This window comes from Trichomycterus rosablanca, chromosome 27 (assembly GCF_030014385.1).
Source record: "Trichomycterus rosablanca isolate fTriRos1 chromosome 27, fTriRos1.hap1, whole genome shotgun sequence".
NCBI classification, from domain to species: domain Eukaryota; kingdom Metazoa; phylum Chordata; class Actinopteri; order Siluriformes; family Trichomycteridae; genus Trichomycterus; species Trichomycterus rosablanca.
In genome coordinates this window covers 6,878,688-6,892,950 of record NC_086014.1, presented here as the reverse complement: position 1 = coordinate 6,892,950, position 14,263 = coordinate 6,878,688, and the positions used below count along the sequence as shown (strand labels likewise).

Sequence of the window (14,263 nt, the reverse complement as noted above, 5' to 3'; positions counted from 1 at the left end):
TATATATATATATATATATATATATATATATATATATGTATATAGATGTAAATATATTAATGCTAGAAAATATATTAGTATAAAAAACTTGTTTAAAAACTTTATTAAGAAATGAACTGTCACAAACTGATAAGTGTTGCATAATTAGGTCTTTGTACCTAATTAAAATGATTCGCATTCAGCATTAGATTACAATTGTCGCAGACCTTTGTTGAAATGTTTAGTCATAATCAGAAGTTTGCATAAAGCAACTGTTCAAATATTTTTGAGAACTTTAGTTTCGAGTTCTTTTCTGTTGTGGGATTTATCATTTACTTATGATACAAGTATAATGCTAGACATACAGCATATTCAAAGTTGTGGCATGACCTTAAACCTCTAGCTTAGCGGTTACAGTTTGCGACTTCTCTGTGCCCTTAGAGGTCCTTCTCTGCGCCCCATTTCTAGGTACCTTCAGGTCCCAAGATCAAGCATCTGACAGATCAAACTGTGTTCTTAAATATAATAGTCAGACAGAAAACCCAAATGAATTAGAAGCTTGCTGTCATACACTGATTACAATTCTTAGTCTTAGCCAATCAAAATGTAAAGTTTGTTCGATTGTACACAGCAGGCTTTACATTTATGACAGACCTCTTTTTTTTATGATGGTTTTATAATAGCTGAATGTTCTTCCCAACCTTGGCGAATGACCCTTGTTCCATGTATTTTTTTTTTTACTCGGTGCAGTCTAAGTAGCCTTGTTATATGGGCGCAGAGAAGTAACCAGCTATAGCTTTGATTATAGAACTTTGTAAACCATCAAATTAATTTGGTTCTCCCCAGCATTTTAAATGTGCTTCTCTCTGGGGTTGCCAGATTTAATTTTGTTGTGTGTTGGGTGGTTGATTTTGTGACCCACGCGATTATAATCTGAACCTGAAATCTGAACCTGTGGCAACCCGCTTCCTGACATGTAATAGTGTATTTAATATATAGAAGGGGTCCTATGGTACTGGATGAACATATACACCAGGCATTCAGAGACATAATGATTTGAAATGTCAGTTTTGATTGTTGTTAGCTTCTACTTAACTGTATCATTGGTGTATCTAGTGACGTGATAAGTAAACCACTGGGAGAATAAATAATTATAAATTATTATATATATAAACATAAATTTTAGAAAACATGGGAAGTTTTGTAAAATGCAGTAAAAATGAAAATCTGTGATTTTATTTCTCTTGAACCTTTATTTAACTTACAAAGTACATGACTTTTAATGTTTTGGCTGACATACACTGATCAGCCATAACATTAAAACCACCTCTTTGTTTCTACACTCACTGTTTTATCAACTCCACTTACCATATAGAAGCACTTTGTAGTTCTGCAAGTACTGACTGTAGTCCATCTGTTTCTCTGCATGCTTTGTTAGCCCCCTTTCACCCTGTTCTTTAATGGTCAGGACCACTACAGAGTAGGTATTATTTAGGTGGTGGATCATTCTTAGCACTGCAGTGATACAGCTGGTATGGGTGTATCAGACACAGCAGCGCTGCTGGAGTTCTTAATTACCGTGTCCACTCACTGTCCACTCTATTAGACACTCCTACCTAGTTGGTCCACCTTGTAGATGTAAAGTCAGAGACGATCGCTCATCTATTGCTGCTGTTTGAGTTGGTCATCTTCTAGACCTTAATCAGTGGTCACAGGACGCTGCCCACGGGGTGCTGTTGGCTGGATATTTTTGGTTGGTGAACTATTCTCAGTCCAGCAGAGACAGTGAGGTGTTTAAAAACTCCAGAAGCGCTGCTGTGTCTGATCCACTCATACCAGCACAACATACACTAACACACCACCATCATGTCAGGGTCATTGCATTGCTCTGAATGATCCACCACCCAAATAATATCTGCTCTGTAGTGGTTCCTGGGAGAGTCCTGACCATTGAAGAACAGTGTGAAAGGGGGCTAACAAAGTATGTAGAGAAACAGATGGACTACAGTCAGTAATTGTAGAACTACAAAGTGCTTCTATATGGTAAGTGGAGCTGATAAAATGGACAGTAAGTGTAGAAACAAGGAGGTGGTTTTAATGTTATGGCTGATCAGTGTATATTCAGCAAATGATTTCAACTTTTGCTCATATGTTGATCTGCCCATTTATCAATTGATAAAGACTCTCATAGAGCCCCCACTGAGCAGATGTTATTTGGGTTCTTAGTACTGTAATGACGGTGGGTTAGTGTAAGTGTAGCAGGTGCAGCAGTGTTGCTAAAATATTTAAACACCTCATCATGTAATCAGAAAGTATCCACTGATAAAACATAGCTATAGTGTATAGCTATACTCCTTTATCGAGTGTGAACAGGCTGTATGTTCCTAATAAAGAGGTAAGTTGAAGCAGTATTAAAAATTCCAGTGGCACTGCTGCACCTGGAACACTAATACAAGAACAACACAAAATCATGCCATGGCCTGTTAGTGTCCGATGGTGTACCCGAGCATAATCTTTTATTTGTTTTATATTTTTCTAAAGCAGCATTAAACCAGCTTTCCAGACTTTGAACAGTAGGCGCTCTGAGAAAACAAAAGTCCCTCCCAATGCATTCATCATAACATGCATGATTCGTCATCTTACTGCCTGTCTAGCCTGCCAAAGAATTATTAAAGACATACACGGTTGGCCCAGCATGCCAGGCTTCGGTCGCTCAGGTGTACCGAGCTAGCCTTAGTGGCCTCGTGGTCACCAGCCATGTTTTATTGTTTTTTTAGGCTAGAGGGATCAATCATGAAAAAAAAATAGAGACTTTATATACACTGATGAGGCATAACATTATGACCACCTCCTTGTTTCTACACTCACTGTCCATTTTATCAGCTCCACTTACCATATAGAAGCACTTTGTAGTTCTACAATTACTGACTGTAGTCCATCTGTTTCTCTACATACTTTTTTAGCCTGCTTTCACACTGTTCTTCAATGGTCAGGACCCTCACAGGACCACTACAGAGTAGGTATTAGTTGGGTGGTGGGTCATTCTCAGCACTGCAGTGACACTGACATGGTGGTGGTGTGTTAATGTGTGTTGTGCTGGTGTGAGTGGATCAGACACAGCAGCGCTGCTGGAGTTTTTAAACACCTCACTGTCACTGCTGGACTGAGAATAGTCCACCGACCAAAAATATCCAGCCAACAGCGTCCTGTGACCACTGATGAAGGTCTTGAAGATGACCAACTCAAACATCAGCAATAGATGATAGATCGTCTCTGACTTTATATCAAACTAGGTAGGAGTGTATAATAGAGTGGACAGTGAGTGGACACGGTATTTAAAAACTCCAGCAGCGCTGTTGTGTCTGATCCACTCATACCAGCACAACACACACTAACACACCACCACCATGTCAGTGTCACTACAGGGCTGAGAATGATCCACCACCTGAATAATAGTGGTGTGGTGGTCCTGTGGGGGTCCTGACCATTGAAGAACAGGGTGAAAGCAGGCTAAAAAAGTATGTAGCGAAACAGATGGACTACAGTCAGTAATTGTAGTACTACAAAGTGCTTCTATATGGTAAGTGGAGCTGATAAAATAGACAGTGAGTATAAACAAGGAGGTGGTTTTAATGTTATGGCTGATCAGTATATGTATGAACTAAACAAAGTGCTCAACTAGTGAAGTTTAAAAATAATAAAAAGAGTACATTGTCGTCAGCATTTCTGCAGTTTTTTTTGTACAGCAGCATTTTTATCTAGCTAAAGCTTATTTGAATATACTTTGCTGTTAATTTTACAAAAAAGTCATCAAGCTTTATGGTTACATTTGTATAATTTTCGGCAGATTAAGGATCCATCAAAAAGACTGTTCTATTAGTAGTTTATTTATTGAGCACAGTCAATTTTTTATTTGATTTATTTTGTAACTATGCTGCTAACACAAGCTGTATTAAGTATAATGTGTATTGTACGCATTAAAGTCAACAGCATTAATGGAATAGCACAAAACCATGTAGACCTTTTTGAGTCTAACGTGAGGACTTATGTAAATAAATATCCATTATTATAGTCATATGTCATATAGCACATTATTCTCTGATGTAGAAGCCCTGTGACACTAGTGTGGCCTAAATGAGAAACTGGGGCGGCACGGTGGCTCAGTGGGTAGCACTGTCGCCTCACAGCAAGCAGGTCCTGGGTTGGATTTCCAGGTGCATGTTCTCCCCGTGTCTGTGTGGGTTTCCTCCGGGAGCTTCGGTTTCCTCCCACAGCCCAAAAACATGCAAGTGAGGTAAACTGGAGATACAAAATTGTCCATGACTGTGTTCGATATAACCTTGTGAACTAATGAACCTTGTGTAATGAGTAACTACCGTTTCTGTCATGAATATAACCAAAGTGTGTAAAACATGACGTTAAAATACTAATAAATAAATAAATAAATAAATAAATATGGACCTGACCATAAGTTTTTGGACGTCCCATTTCAATGTGTTGGTCTCATGTTTGAAGCTGTTGCAATTTTATGTTAGGATTTTTTAACGGACAAAATATAGGTAGAAAACATCATATCCAATCATAATACCTGTTTCTAATTTTGTGGCTCGATTATTATGTAAATTCTCACAAATACTTTGGCCATGTCCCAACTTTTTTTGAGTGTGGTGCTGGGGAACAGAGTTTTACTCAAATGCCTGTAAAGTGCACCATTTATTTTGTAACTATACTGCTAAAACCTGCTGTATTAAGTATAATGTGTATTGTTCGCATAAGTCAACAGCATTAATGGAATAGCACAAAACCATGTTGACCTTTTTGAGTCTAACAACATGAGGACTTATTTAAATAAATAACTATTTCCACAAAAAAGTTAAATTTTATTAATAATAATAAAATAATAAAATAAATTTTAATTTAAATTTGAAGCAAACAATTGGTCATATGTCATATAGCACATCAGTCTCTGATGTAGAAGCCCTGTGGCCTGAATTTGAAATTGGGGAGGCACGGTGGCTCAGTGGGTAGCACTGTCGCCTCACAGCAAGGAGGTCCTGGGTTCGATCCCCAGGTGCATGTTCCCCCCTGTGTCTGCATGGGTTTCCTTCGGGAGCTCCGGTTTCCTCCCACAGCCCAAAGACAACAAAATTGTCCATGACTGTGTTTGACATTAAAGTTGTTGAACGTCCCATTCCAATATGTTGGTCAATTATTATTTTGAGTGTGGTGCAGGGGAACAGAGTTTTACTCAAATGCCTGTAAGATGCACAATTTATTTCCACACTAGTCCTGACCAGCTGCTGAAAATTCTCCCTATGACATGATATATAACATATATAACAATGTGCACTTTGTACCACATTGAACTCTGTACTTTTTACAAATGTATCATCTCACTTGTATATACCATCAGTATTTTGCAAATTTGCACATGGCACTATTGCACTACTTCCACCAGCACAACAATAATGTATATACTGTACGTATATATCTGCTATGCTTATACAGTGTATCACAAAAGTGAGTACACCCCTCACATTTCTGCAAATATTTCATTATATCTTTTCATGGGACAACACTATAGACATGAAACTTGGATATAACTTAGTGTAGTCAGTGTACAGCTTGTATAGCAGTGTAGATTTACTGTCTTCTGAAAATAACTCAACACACAGCCATTAATGTCTAAATGGCTGGCAACATAAGTGAGTACACCCCACAGTGAACATGTCCAAATTGTGCCCAAATGTGTCGTTGTCCCTCCATGGTGTCATGTGTCAAGGTCCCAGGTGTAAATGGGGAGCAGGGCTGTTAAATTTGGTGTTTTGGGTACAATTCTCTCATACTGGCCACTGGATATTCAACATGGCACCTCATGGCAAAGAACTCTCTGAGTATGTGAGAAATAGAATTGTTGCTCTCCACAAAGATGGCCTGGGCTATAAGAAGATTGCTAACACCCTGAAACTGAGCTACAGCATGGTGGCCAAGGTCATACAGCGGTTTTCCAGGACAGGTTCCACTCGGAACAGGCTTCGCCAGGGTCGACCAAAGAAGTTGAGTCCACGTGTTCGGCGTCATATCCAGAGGTTGGCTTTAAAAAATAGACACATGAGTGCTGCCAGCATTGCTGCAGAGGTTGAAGACGTGGGAGGTCAGCCTGTCAGTGCTCAGACCATACGCCGCACACTGCATCAACTCGGTCTGCATGGTCGTCATCCCAGAAGGAAGCTGACGCACAAGAAAGCCCGCAAACAGTTTGCTGAAGACAAGCAGTCCAAGAACATGGATTACTGCAATGCCCTGTGGTCTGACGAGACCAAGATAAACTTGTTAGGCTCAGATGGTGTCCAGCATGTGTGGCGGCGCCCTGGTGAGAAGTACCAAGACAACTGTATCTTGCCTACAGTCAAGCATGGTGGTGGTAGCATCATGGTCTTGGGCTGCATGAGTGTTGCTGGCACTGGGGAGCTGCAGTTCATTGAGGGAAACATGAATTCCAACATGTACTGTGACATTCTGAAACAGAGCATGATCCCCTCCCTTTGAAAACTGGGCCTCATGGCAGTTTTCCAACAGGATAACGACCCCAAACACAACCTCCAAGATGACAACTGCCTTGCTGAGGAAGCTGAAGGTAAAGGTGATGGACTAAACCCAATTGAGCACCTGTGGCGCATCCTCAAGTGGAAGGTGGAGGAGTTCAAGGTGTCTAACATCCACCAGCTCCGTGATGTCATCATGGAGGAGTGGAAGAGGATTCCAGTAGCAACCTGTGCAGCTCTGGTGAATTCCATGCCCAGGAGGGTTAAGGCAGTGCTGGATAATAATGGTGGTCACACAAAATATTGACACTTTGGGCACAATTTGGACATGTTCACTGTGGGGTGTACTCACTTATGTTGCCAGCCATTTAGACATTAATGGCTGTGTGTTGAGTTATTTTCAGAAGACAGTAAATCTACACTGCTATACAAGTTGTACACTGACTACTCTAAGTTATATCCAAGTTTCATGTCTATAGTGTTGACCCATGAAAAGATATAATGAAATATTTGCAGAAATGTGAGGGGTGTACTCACTTTTGTGATACACTGTATACTTTACTTATTTATTCTCATCCATTACCCATACATGTAGCCACTTTAGTCACCTTCCATTAGTCACTTCTGCATTTTAACTGTAATATATGTAAATAATCTCTATCTTGCACTTCTGGTTAGATGCTATTGTATTTCGTTGGCTTTGTACTTATTTACTCTGCACAATGACAATAAAGTTGAATCTAATTTAATCTAATGTTAACCACAACACACTGTATTTTGTAGTAAGTTGGGTGTTCGCTGGTTAATGCTTCTTAGAATTGAACAGCAAGAAGGACCTGGATCGTAAAAAAAATCTGCTAGCGCTTTTCCACCAAAAGAACAAAAGAAGAGTCCTGTCATGGTTACTTCCAACCTTGGTGAACCTTTTTTTGAGAACCGACCCGCGTTTCCACCAGTTTTTGGGAACCAAGCATGCATCATTAATGGTGGCCGTTGTGCAATGAAAGTAAAGAGTAGTGACATGATGGTGGAGCGTGTGGATTACCTGCAAGCGTTTGTGTTGTTGTTACAGATGTTCCTTTTTAAGCAAAAAGCATCAATCAACTATTGCTAATAAGAAGACGTAGAAGACAACTCTGTTCCTCATGTTTGTTGCCATTGTTGCTTTATTTAGTGCATTTACGTGAGAAGTGTTTTGCGCTTCGCTTTCACTACGACCCTCTGCGCAAATAGCCGATTTGCTCAGCGATTGGCTTGAGCATTAAGACATCACTAAACTTCCACGATACGAACATCCATTTGTGTGAAATAACCATCCAACCCAGTCTAAAATACAATACATGTATCTGTGTTTAGCTGTGTTTACTTCACGTGTGGTGGTTCTGCAGCTCAGGAATCTGCTTCTCGGGAGAGTCGAAAAAGCTTAACGTGGCTTAATGTACTAAAAGTACAACATAGGAACACTAAATTTCTCTTCATTATAACTGGTTATAAGTGCTCTGTACTGACAAAATCCATCGGTCGTTGTTTTAGTACAACAAACCACTTGTTTGTACTTTCTGGTTCACTTTTACCACGTCATATCACACAGTTCATCTCATTTGAGGCGCTTTGAAAATATAAGCGGCAAACTGGCTCAGAATTGAATCAGGTGAACTTGGAAGTGCAGCGTCAGCACCCAAACCTCTACACTTTGACACGCCCACAGATGACGTCACGGTTCGTGCTGAAAAAATCAAGTATTCTGTGGTGCCAGATGAGAACGCTAGTTCGCTGTCTGGAACCTCTTATCTTCGGTGGAGACACACAGAACCGGTTCAAAATCAAGTTTGCAAACCAGAACCGGAACCGTTCCACATCTGTGGATAGGGGGTATTAATGTAACATGTGCCACTAGCCTTTTTTTTGGTATTTTTGCTATTTTCTTTTTTCACATTTTTATAAATCATGTACATTTAAAATCGTCTTTTTGTTTGTTTTTTATCAGATTAAAGTTGGTCATCGATCAAGAAAAAGTCTACCAGGAACGAAAAGAGGAAGAGAATAGCAAAAAGATCACCAGTCTTAAAGATGAACTGACGAAATTGAAGTCGTTTGCCCTTCTGGTCATTGATGAACAGCAACGTGCCACGGAGCAGTTGGCCCAGCACACTGCAAAAGTTCAGGAGCTGCAAACTGCTGCCACTAAGGCCCAAGACGAATTGATCTCTGCCCGAAACAAGGCGCAAGAACTGGAAAGTAAAGTGTTCTCCCTGGAAGCTGAATTGCTCGATCAGGCCAGTCGGTTCAAGCAGGAACAGGACGCCATGACTGCCAAACTGACCAATGAGGACAGCCAGAATCGACAGCTGCGTCAAAAGCTGTCTGTGCTTAGCCGCCAACTGGATGAGCTCGAGGAGTCGAACAAGACCCTTCGAAGGGCAGAAGAGGAACTGCAGGATCTGAGGGAGAAGATTAGTCATGGGGAATGTGGCAACCCAAGCCTGGTGTCAGAGGTGGAAGAGTTGCGGAAAAGAGTGCTGGAAATGGAGGGAAAAGATGAGGAATTGATCAAGATGGAGGACATGTGCAGAGACCTCAACAGAAAGCTGGAGAAGGAATCGAATCAGAGTCGGAGCTTAAAAGCCGAGGTGGACAAGCTGAATCATAGAATCATGGAACTTGAAAAATTGGAAGATGCCTTCGGAAAGAGCAAGCAGGAGTGCAACTCTCTCAAGTGCAACCTAGAGAAAGAAAGGACGGTGACCAAACACATGTCCAGTGAATTAGACGGTTTGAGGGTTAGGATCAAGGAGTTAGAGGCCGCTGAAGGTCAGTTGGAGAAGACTGAGTGGACACTGAAGGAAGATCTCGCAAAACTCAAAACCTTAACAGTAATGCTTGTTGATGAAAGAAAAACCATGGCGGAGAAACTGAAGCAGCTGGAAGACAAGGTACAAAACAGCACTGATAAATTGCACGCCGAGCAGGACAAAGTCACACTAGTGACGGAGAAGCTTATTGGAGAAAGCAAGAAATCCTTGAGGTCCAAGGCAGAGCTGGAAGATAAAATGTGCATTGCCTTCAAGGAAAGAGATGAGCTCAAGACCAAGCTGAAAGTCGAGCAAGACAAAAACAACGACCTTCAGTCCAAGGTCAACATGATGAAGAAAAGGCTTCAGTCACTGGAGGCTGTTGAAATTGAATTTTTGAGGAACAAATCAAAGGAGGAGAACACGAAAGCATCCGTACCGAACCATTTCCAACTAGAAGACAACAAAGTAAAATATTTGACTCAGGAGGTAGAAAGGCTCAAGTCTAAGCTCAAGGAGAGGAATGTGGTTGAAGACGGTCGAATGAAAACGGAGGATGTGTGTGAATCTTTGGAAAAGAGGTATTCAAACGAACAACAGCGAGCTAAAGCGCTCATGGAAGAGCTGGAGCTCTCGCAAAAAGAGCTTTCTAATTATCAACTTGTTGAGAAAGAGAATTCCAACCAACATGCTCTGTACATGCATTTGAGAGAGGAAGAGGCCAAGTCTAGTGAACTGACCAAAGAAGTTGAAGCATTGAAAGAAACAATACACAAGTACATGGGCACAGAGGAGACTATTTGCCACATGAAGACAGAGCACGCTACTCTGAGAAGAAAGCTTACCCAGCAGGAAATCAGGAACAAGGAACTTGCCAGGGAGATGGAGACCCTAACAAGAGAACTGGAGAGGTACCGTCGCTTTAGCAAAAGTCTTCGTCCTGGCATGAACGGTAGACGCTTCTCAGACTTGCACGTCTCCACGAAGGAAGTCCAGACTGAACCAACGGACAGCTTCTCACCGAATTATAAAAATCTTGCTCTTCTGGAACGAGCCGTGGTGAACGGAAAATTGTACGAGGACAGCGATAACGAGGATGAACCCAGTTATAACGAGATTAACCTTATGAAATGCAGCCCCTCACTTTTAAACAATATCACCAATCTGGACAACAATACAAAGCAAACCCGAAGTCCTCTTTTGAAGACTAGGGAGAATCAGCAGCCGATCAATGACAAAACGCAGGCTAGACAAAGCAGGTCTCAGATTCAGCAAGGGGATAAGTTTGTCACCCATAGTCCGGGCCAACCTCTGCACATAAAAGTGACTCCGGACCATAACTATAACACGGCTACTCTTGAAATAACAAGTCCCACGGGCGATAAAGGTCAATCTTATACCACTACAGCAGTTATTCCGACCACTGGAGCGCCACCGAAACAACGAATTACCATCATCCAGAATTCACCAGTCTCACCTCACAATCATATTAAAGGTTCTCCTTCCACAGAAAGTCCTTGCACACCTGACGGATCAGCGTCGCCACTCGCAACTTACTCTCACAGAGGGACCCCTGAATTCCGAAGTGTAATGACCCCAGAAAGAGCCATGTCACCCACAGAGACGGTCTCGATCACGACAGAAATCCCCGACAGAACGCATCCAGGAGAGACAGTAGAAATCACCGCAGGTCACACTGTCGTGTGTTTAACACCGCAGAAATCGAACAGCTGGCAGCTGCAACGGTCCAACAGCACAGGCCCGAACGTCATCACTACTGAAGACAACAAAATCCACATTCACTTCGGCCACCCATACATCCAAACCATGAACCAGCCTGTAAGTCCTTGCAAATCTCCCAGCCAAGAGCAGAAGTCTCCAGTAATAAACAGTGCGCCAGTCAAGGGCAACAACAAGATTGCAAGTAGCATCATGATCAAGCCAACCTCCAGCCCAATCCCACAGCCTTCACAAATTACAGTAAGTAGTCGCTATGACTGAAATGTGCTGGGTGGTCTTTTCATTTGCCCAACAGTAAAGCTCTTAGACATAAAAGGAAGCTAAACCACTTCAAACCATATAACGAATCCAGTTTGCTTAATACAATCTACGTTTAGGGTCTGTCTGAAAACCTAGCGAGCTCTCAACTTAGACAGTATTTGATGTCATCCATAGTGCGGAAAACTCCAGAAAAGAAGGCTGTCTCAATTCTTAAATGCCTTAAAATGCTGCCTACCGAGATGCCTTATTCTGAGTGATATTTTGACTGAATAACGAGTGTGCTTCCTCACCTGGATTCGTCAATGACAATGAAACAGTTTTTGGTACACTAAGGGAGATATTAGCTGGTGTGCTAGCTTATTGTGTCACCTCAGGCCATACAACTCTGTTAGCTTAGTAAGCTAACTGCTACTTAAAAAGCTGCACAGGTAGGCAGTTGGCAGCAGGGCAGCTTACTAGTTTTTCAGACAGACCCATTGTATACTATGCACATTAGTGGCTAGCAAAAGCACACATTCTTGCTACTAGTTAGCTTGTTTGGTGGATGCTGCTTTTCAAGTACAAGTACACGTATTGTATGCTCAGTGATAAGTTAGCATGTAGCAAAAGTATTTACTTAAGTACATACACCGATCAGCCATAACATTAACATTAACACCTCCTTGTTTCTACACTCACTGTCCATTTTATCAGCTCCACTTACCATATAGGAGCACTTTGTAGTTCTACAATTACTGACTGTAGTCCATCTGTTTCTTTACATATCTTTTTAGCATGTTTTTACCCTGTTCTTCAATGGTCAGGACCCCCACAGGACCAACACAGAGCAGGTATTATTTAGGTGGTGGATCATTCTCAGCACTACAGTGACAATGCCATGGTGGTGGTGTGTTAGAGTGTGTTGTGCTGGTATGAGTGGATCGGACACAGCAGCGCTGCTGGAGTTTTTAAATACCGTGTCCACTCACTGTCCACTCCTACCTAGTTGGTCCACCTTGTAGATGTAAAGTCTGAGACGATCGCTCATCTATTGCTGCTGTTTGAGTTGGTCATCTTGTCGACCTTCATCAGTGGTCACAGGAGGCTACCCCCAGGGGGTGCTGTTGGCTGGATATTTTTCAGTTTCACTGCAGTGCTGAGAATCATCCACCACCCAAATGATACCTACTCTGTGGTGGTCCTGGGAGAGTCCTGACCATTGAAGAAAAGCATGAAAGGGGGCTAACAAAGCATGCAGAGAAACAGATGGACTACAGTCAGTAATTGTAGAACTACAAATTGCTTCTATATGGTAAGTGGAGCCGATAAAATGGACAGTGAGTGTAGAAGGTCTTTGTATATATCCTAGCTTATAAGACTTTCTAAGGAAATGTGGGAAAAAGCCAGGATTCCTGCCATGCATTGGCTTGGTTGAGTTTGTTTTATAGGCTGATGTCATATTTTCTGTCCCACTCCAAAACACTAATATCCACCAAAAGCAAGAATGTCTTTTTAGATGATCCAGTGGAAACTAGCTTAGGGGTTAAAGTGATTTAAACAACTCCATATATTGCAATCACGTTTAGCTTAGGCATTGCAATCCACTTCTGCTTGTGTGTCCTTTTTCTGGTATCCACCCACCCATTGTCCTGGGCTAATGTGTTTTTTTTGGGGGGTGGGGGGGGGGGGGGGGGGTAGGCTCCAGACTCAAAGGAGGAAGCGATTATGAAGGAACGAATCAATAAATATTAATAAAAGCTTATTGTGTGCAAAAAATGGCACAAAGGGCATTAGCGGCTCTAATGATTCATAAAAAAGCATGACATTTCCTGTCTGCTTGCCCCGGGGAAAAAAAACACCACCTAGACCGTATGTTTAAAATAGACAACGAACGAATGTTAGTATTCCAGGACGGAGTTGAAACATCTCGAGTGATCTCATCGGCTGCGTTGCGAGCGAGCGAGCCTTCATTTCAGGGTCTTGTGTGCTCGGAGGTAGCTCCAAACCCCAAACAGTCTTCGTGTTTGGTTTCCATGGCGACAGTAGTTAAAACAACTCGGCGGAGCCCACGGGCAAGTCTTGGCACAGGAAGTGCTCACTCTGAGCTTTATGACTCCGAAGGGAGGACACTTTTAATTAAGGGTCATTATGTGAAAATTCTACAAGCCCCTCTGCTTTAAACGGTATGGAAAATCTCGTGCTGACAACATTGGCTATACCAGATTGAAAAAATATATATATAATAATATTTTTGTACAGTTTTACAGCACCGACGAATAACGAAGAGGCTGCAAGGCTATTGTAAGGGAACGGTCGCTCCCTTTTTTTGAATCAGTTCAGTTAAAAAAATAGATTTTTTGTCGCGTTCTCGTGCAACGAGGGAATTTAAATGACTGGCCAACAGTCATTATTTTATTCTAAGCATGATTCTCATCTCAGAAATCCACATAAAACACCAAATCAAAACTTCAAACGACTAATAGATGGGTAGCAGAGCGAAGTTTTATAAGATGCCAAGGCCATGTGTGGATATTTGTGCCCATTCATTCGCTCACAAAAGGTCAGACACTGATGATAAACAAGAAGGTCAGTCACCTATCCGCTTGTTAAGTGGTGACGTGTCGACCTTATGATACGTCACATCCGGGTCCAAGTTGGCCGAGTCCCTCGTATTTTCAATAAGCCACAGTGCTGTGTCCCGTACTGCTTCAACAGGTCCGAGTCGAAAAAAAACTACCCAACTGTCTTTTTACCGCTTTCCTTGCGATTAGATATCATGAAGTAATATTTTTGTTCATAATTCAATGTAAAAAGGTAAACTGTCATTGTATATTCATTACACGTGTTTCAAGCTTTTTTTTTTTAATTTCATTTAATAATGTGAGATTCTGGATTTTTACTATATAAGCTATTAGCTATACTGATTAAAAGTGAAACTAAAGAGTTAGAAATGTCAGTTTTCATGTA

General features: G+C 41.6%; 1 protein-coding gene across 1 annotated transcript in view; it reads left to right on the top strand.

Annotated features, from left to right (window-relative positions):
• Nucleotides 1–14,263, top strand: part of filip1l (filamin A interacting protein 1-like) — a 54,560-nt gene that overhangs the window by 36,308 nt on the left and 3,989 nt on the right. The window contains exon 4 of the mRNA XM_062989502.1: nt 8,512–11,296. Coding sequence (XP_062845572.1) covers nt 8,512–11,296 — 2,785 coding nt within the window. The remainder of the gene's footprint in view (nt 1–8,511; nt 11,297–14,263) is intronic.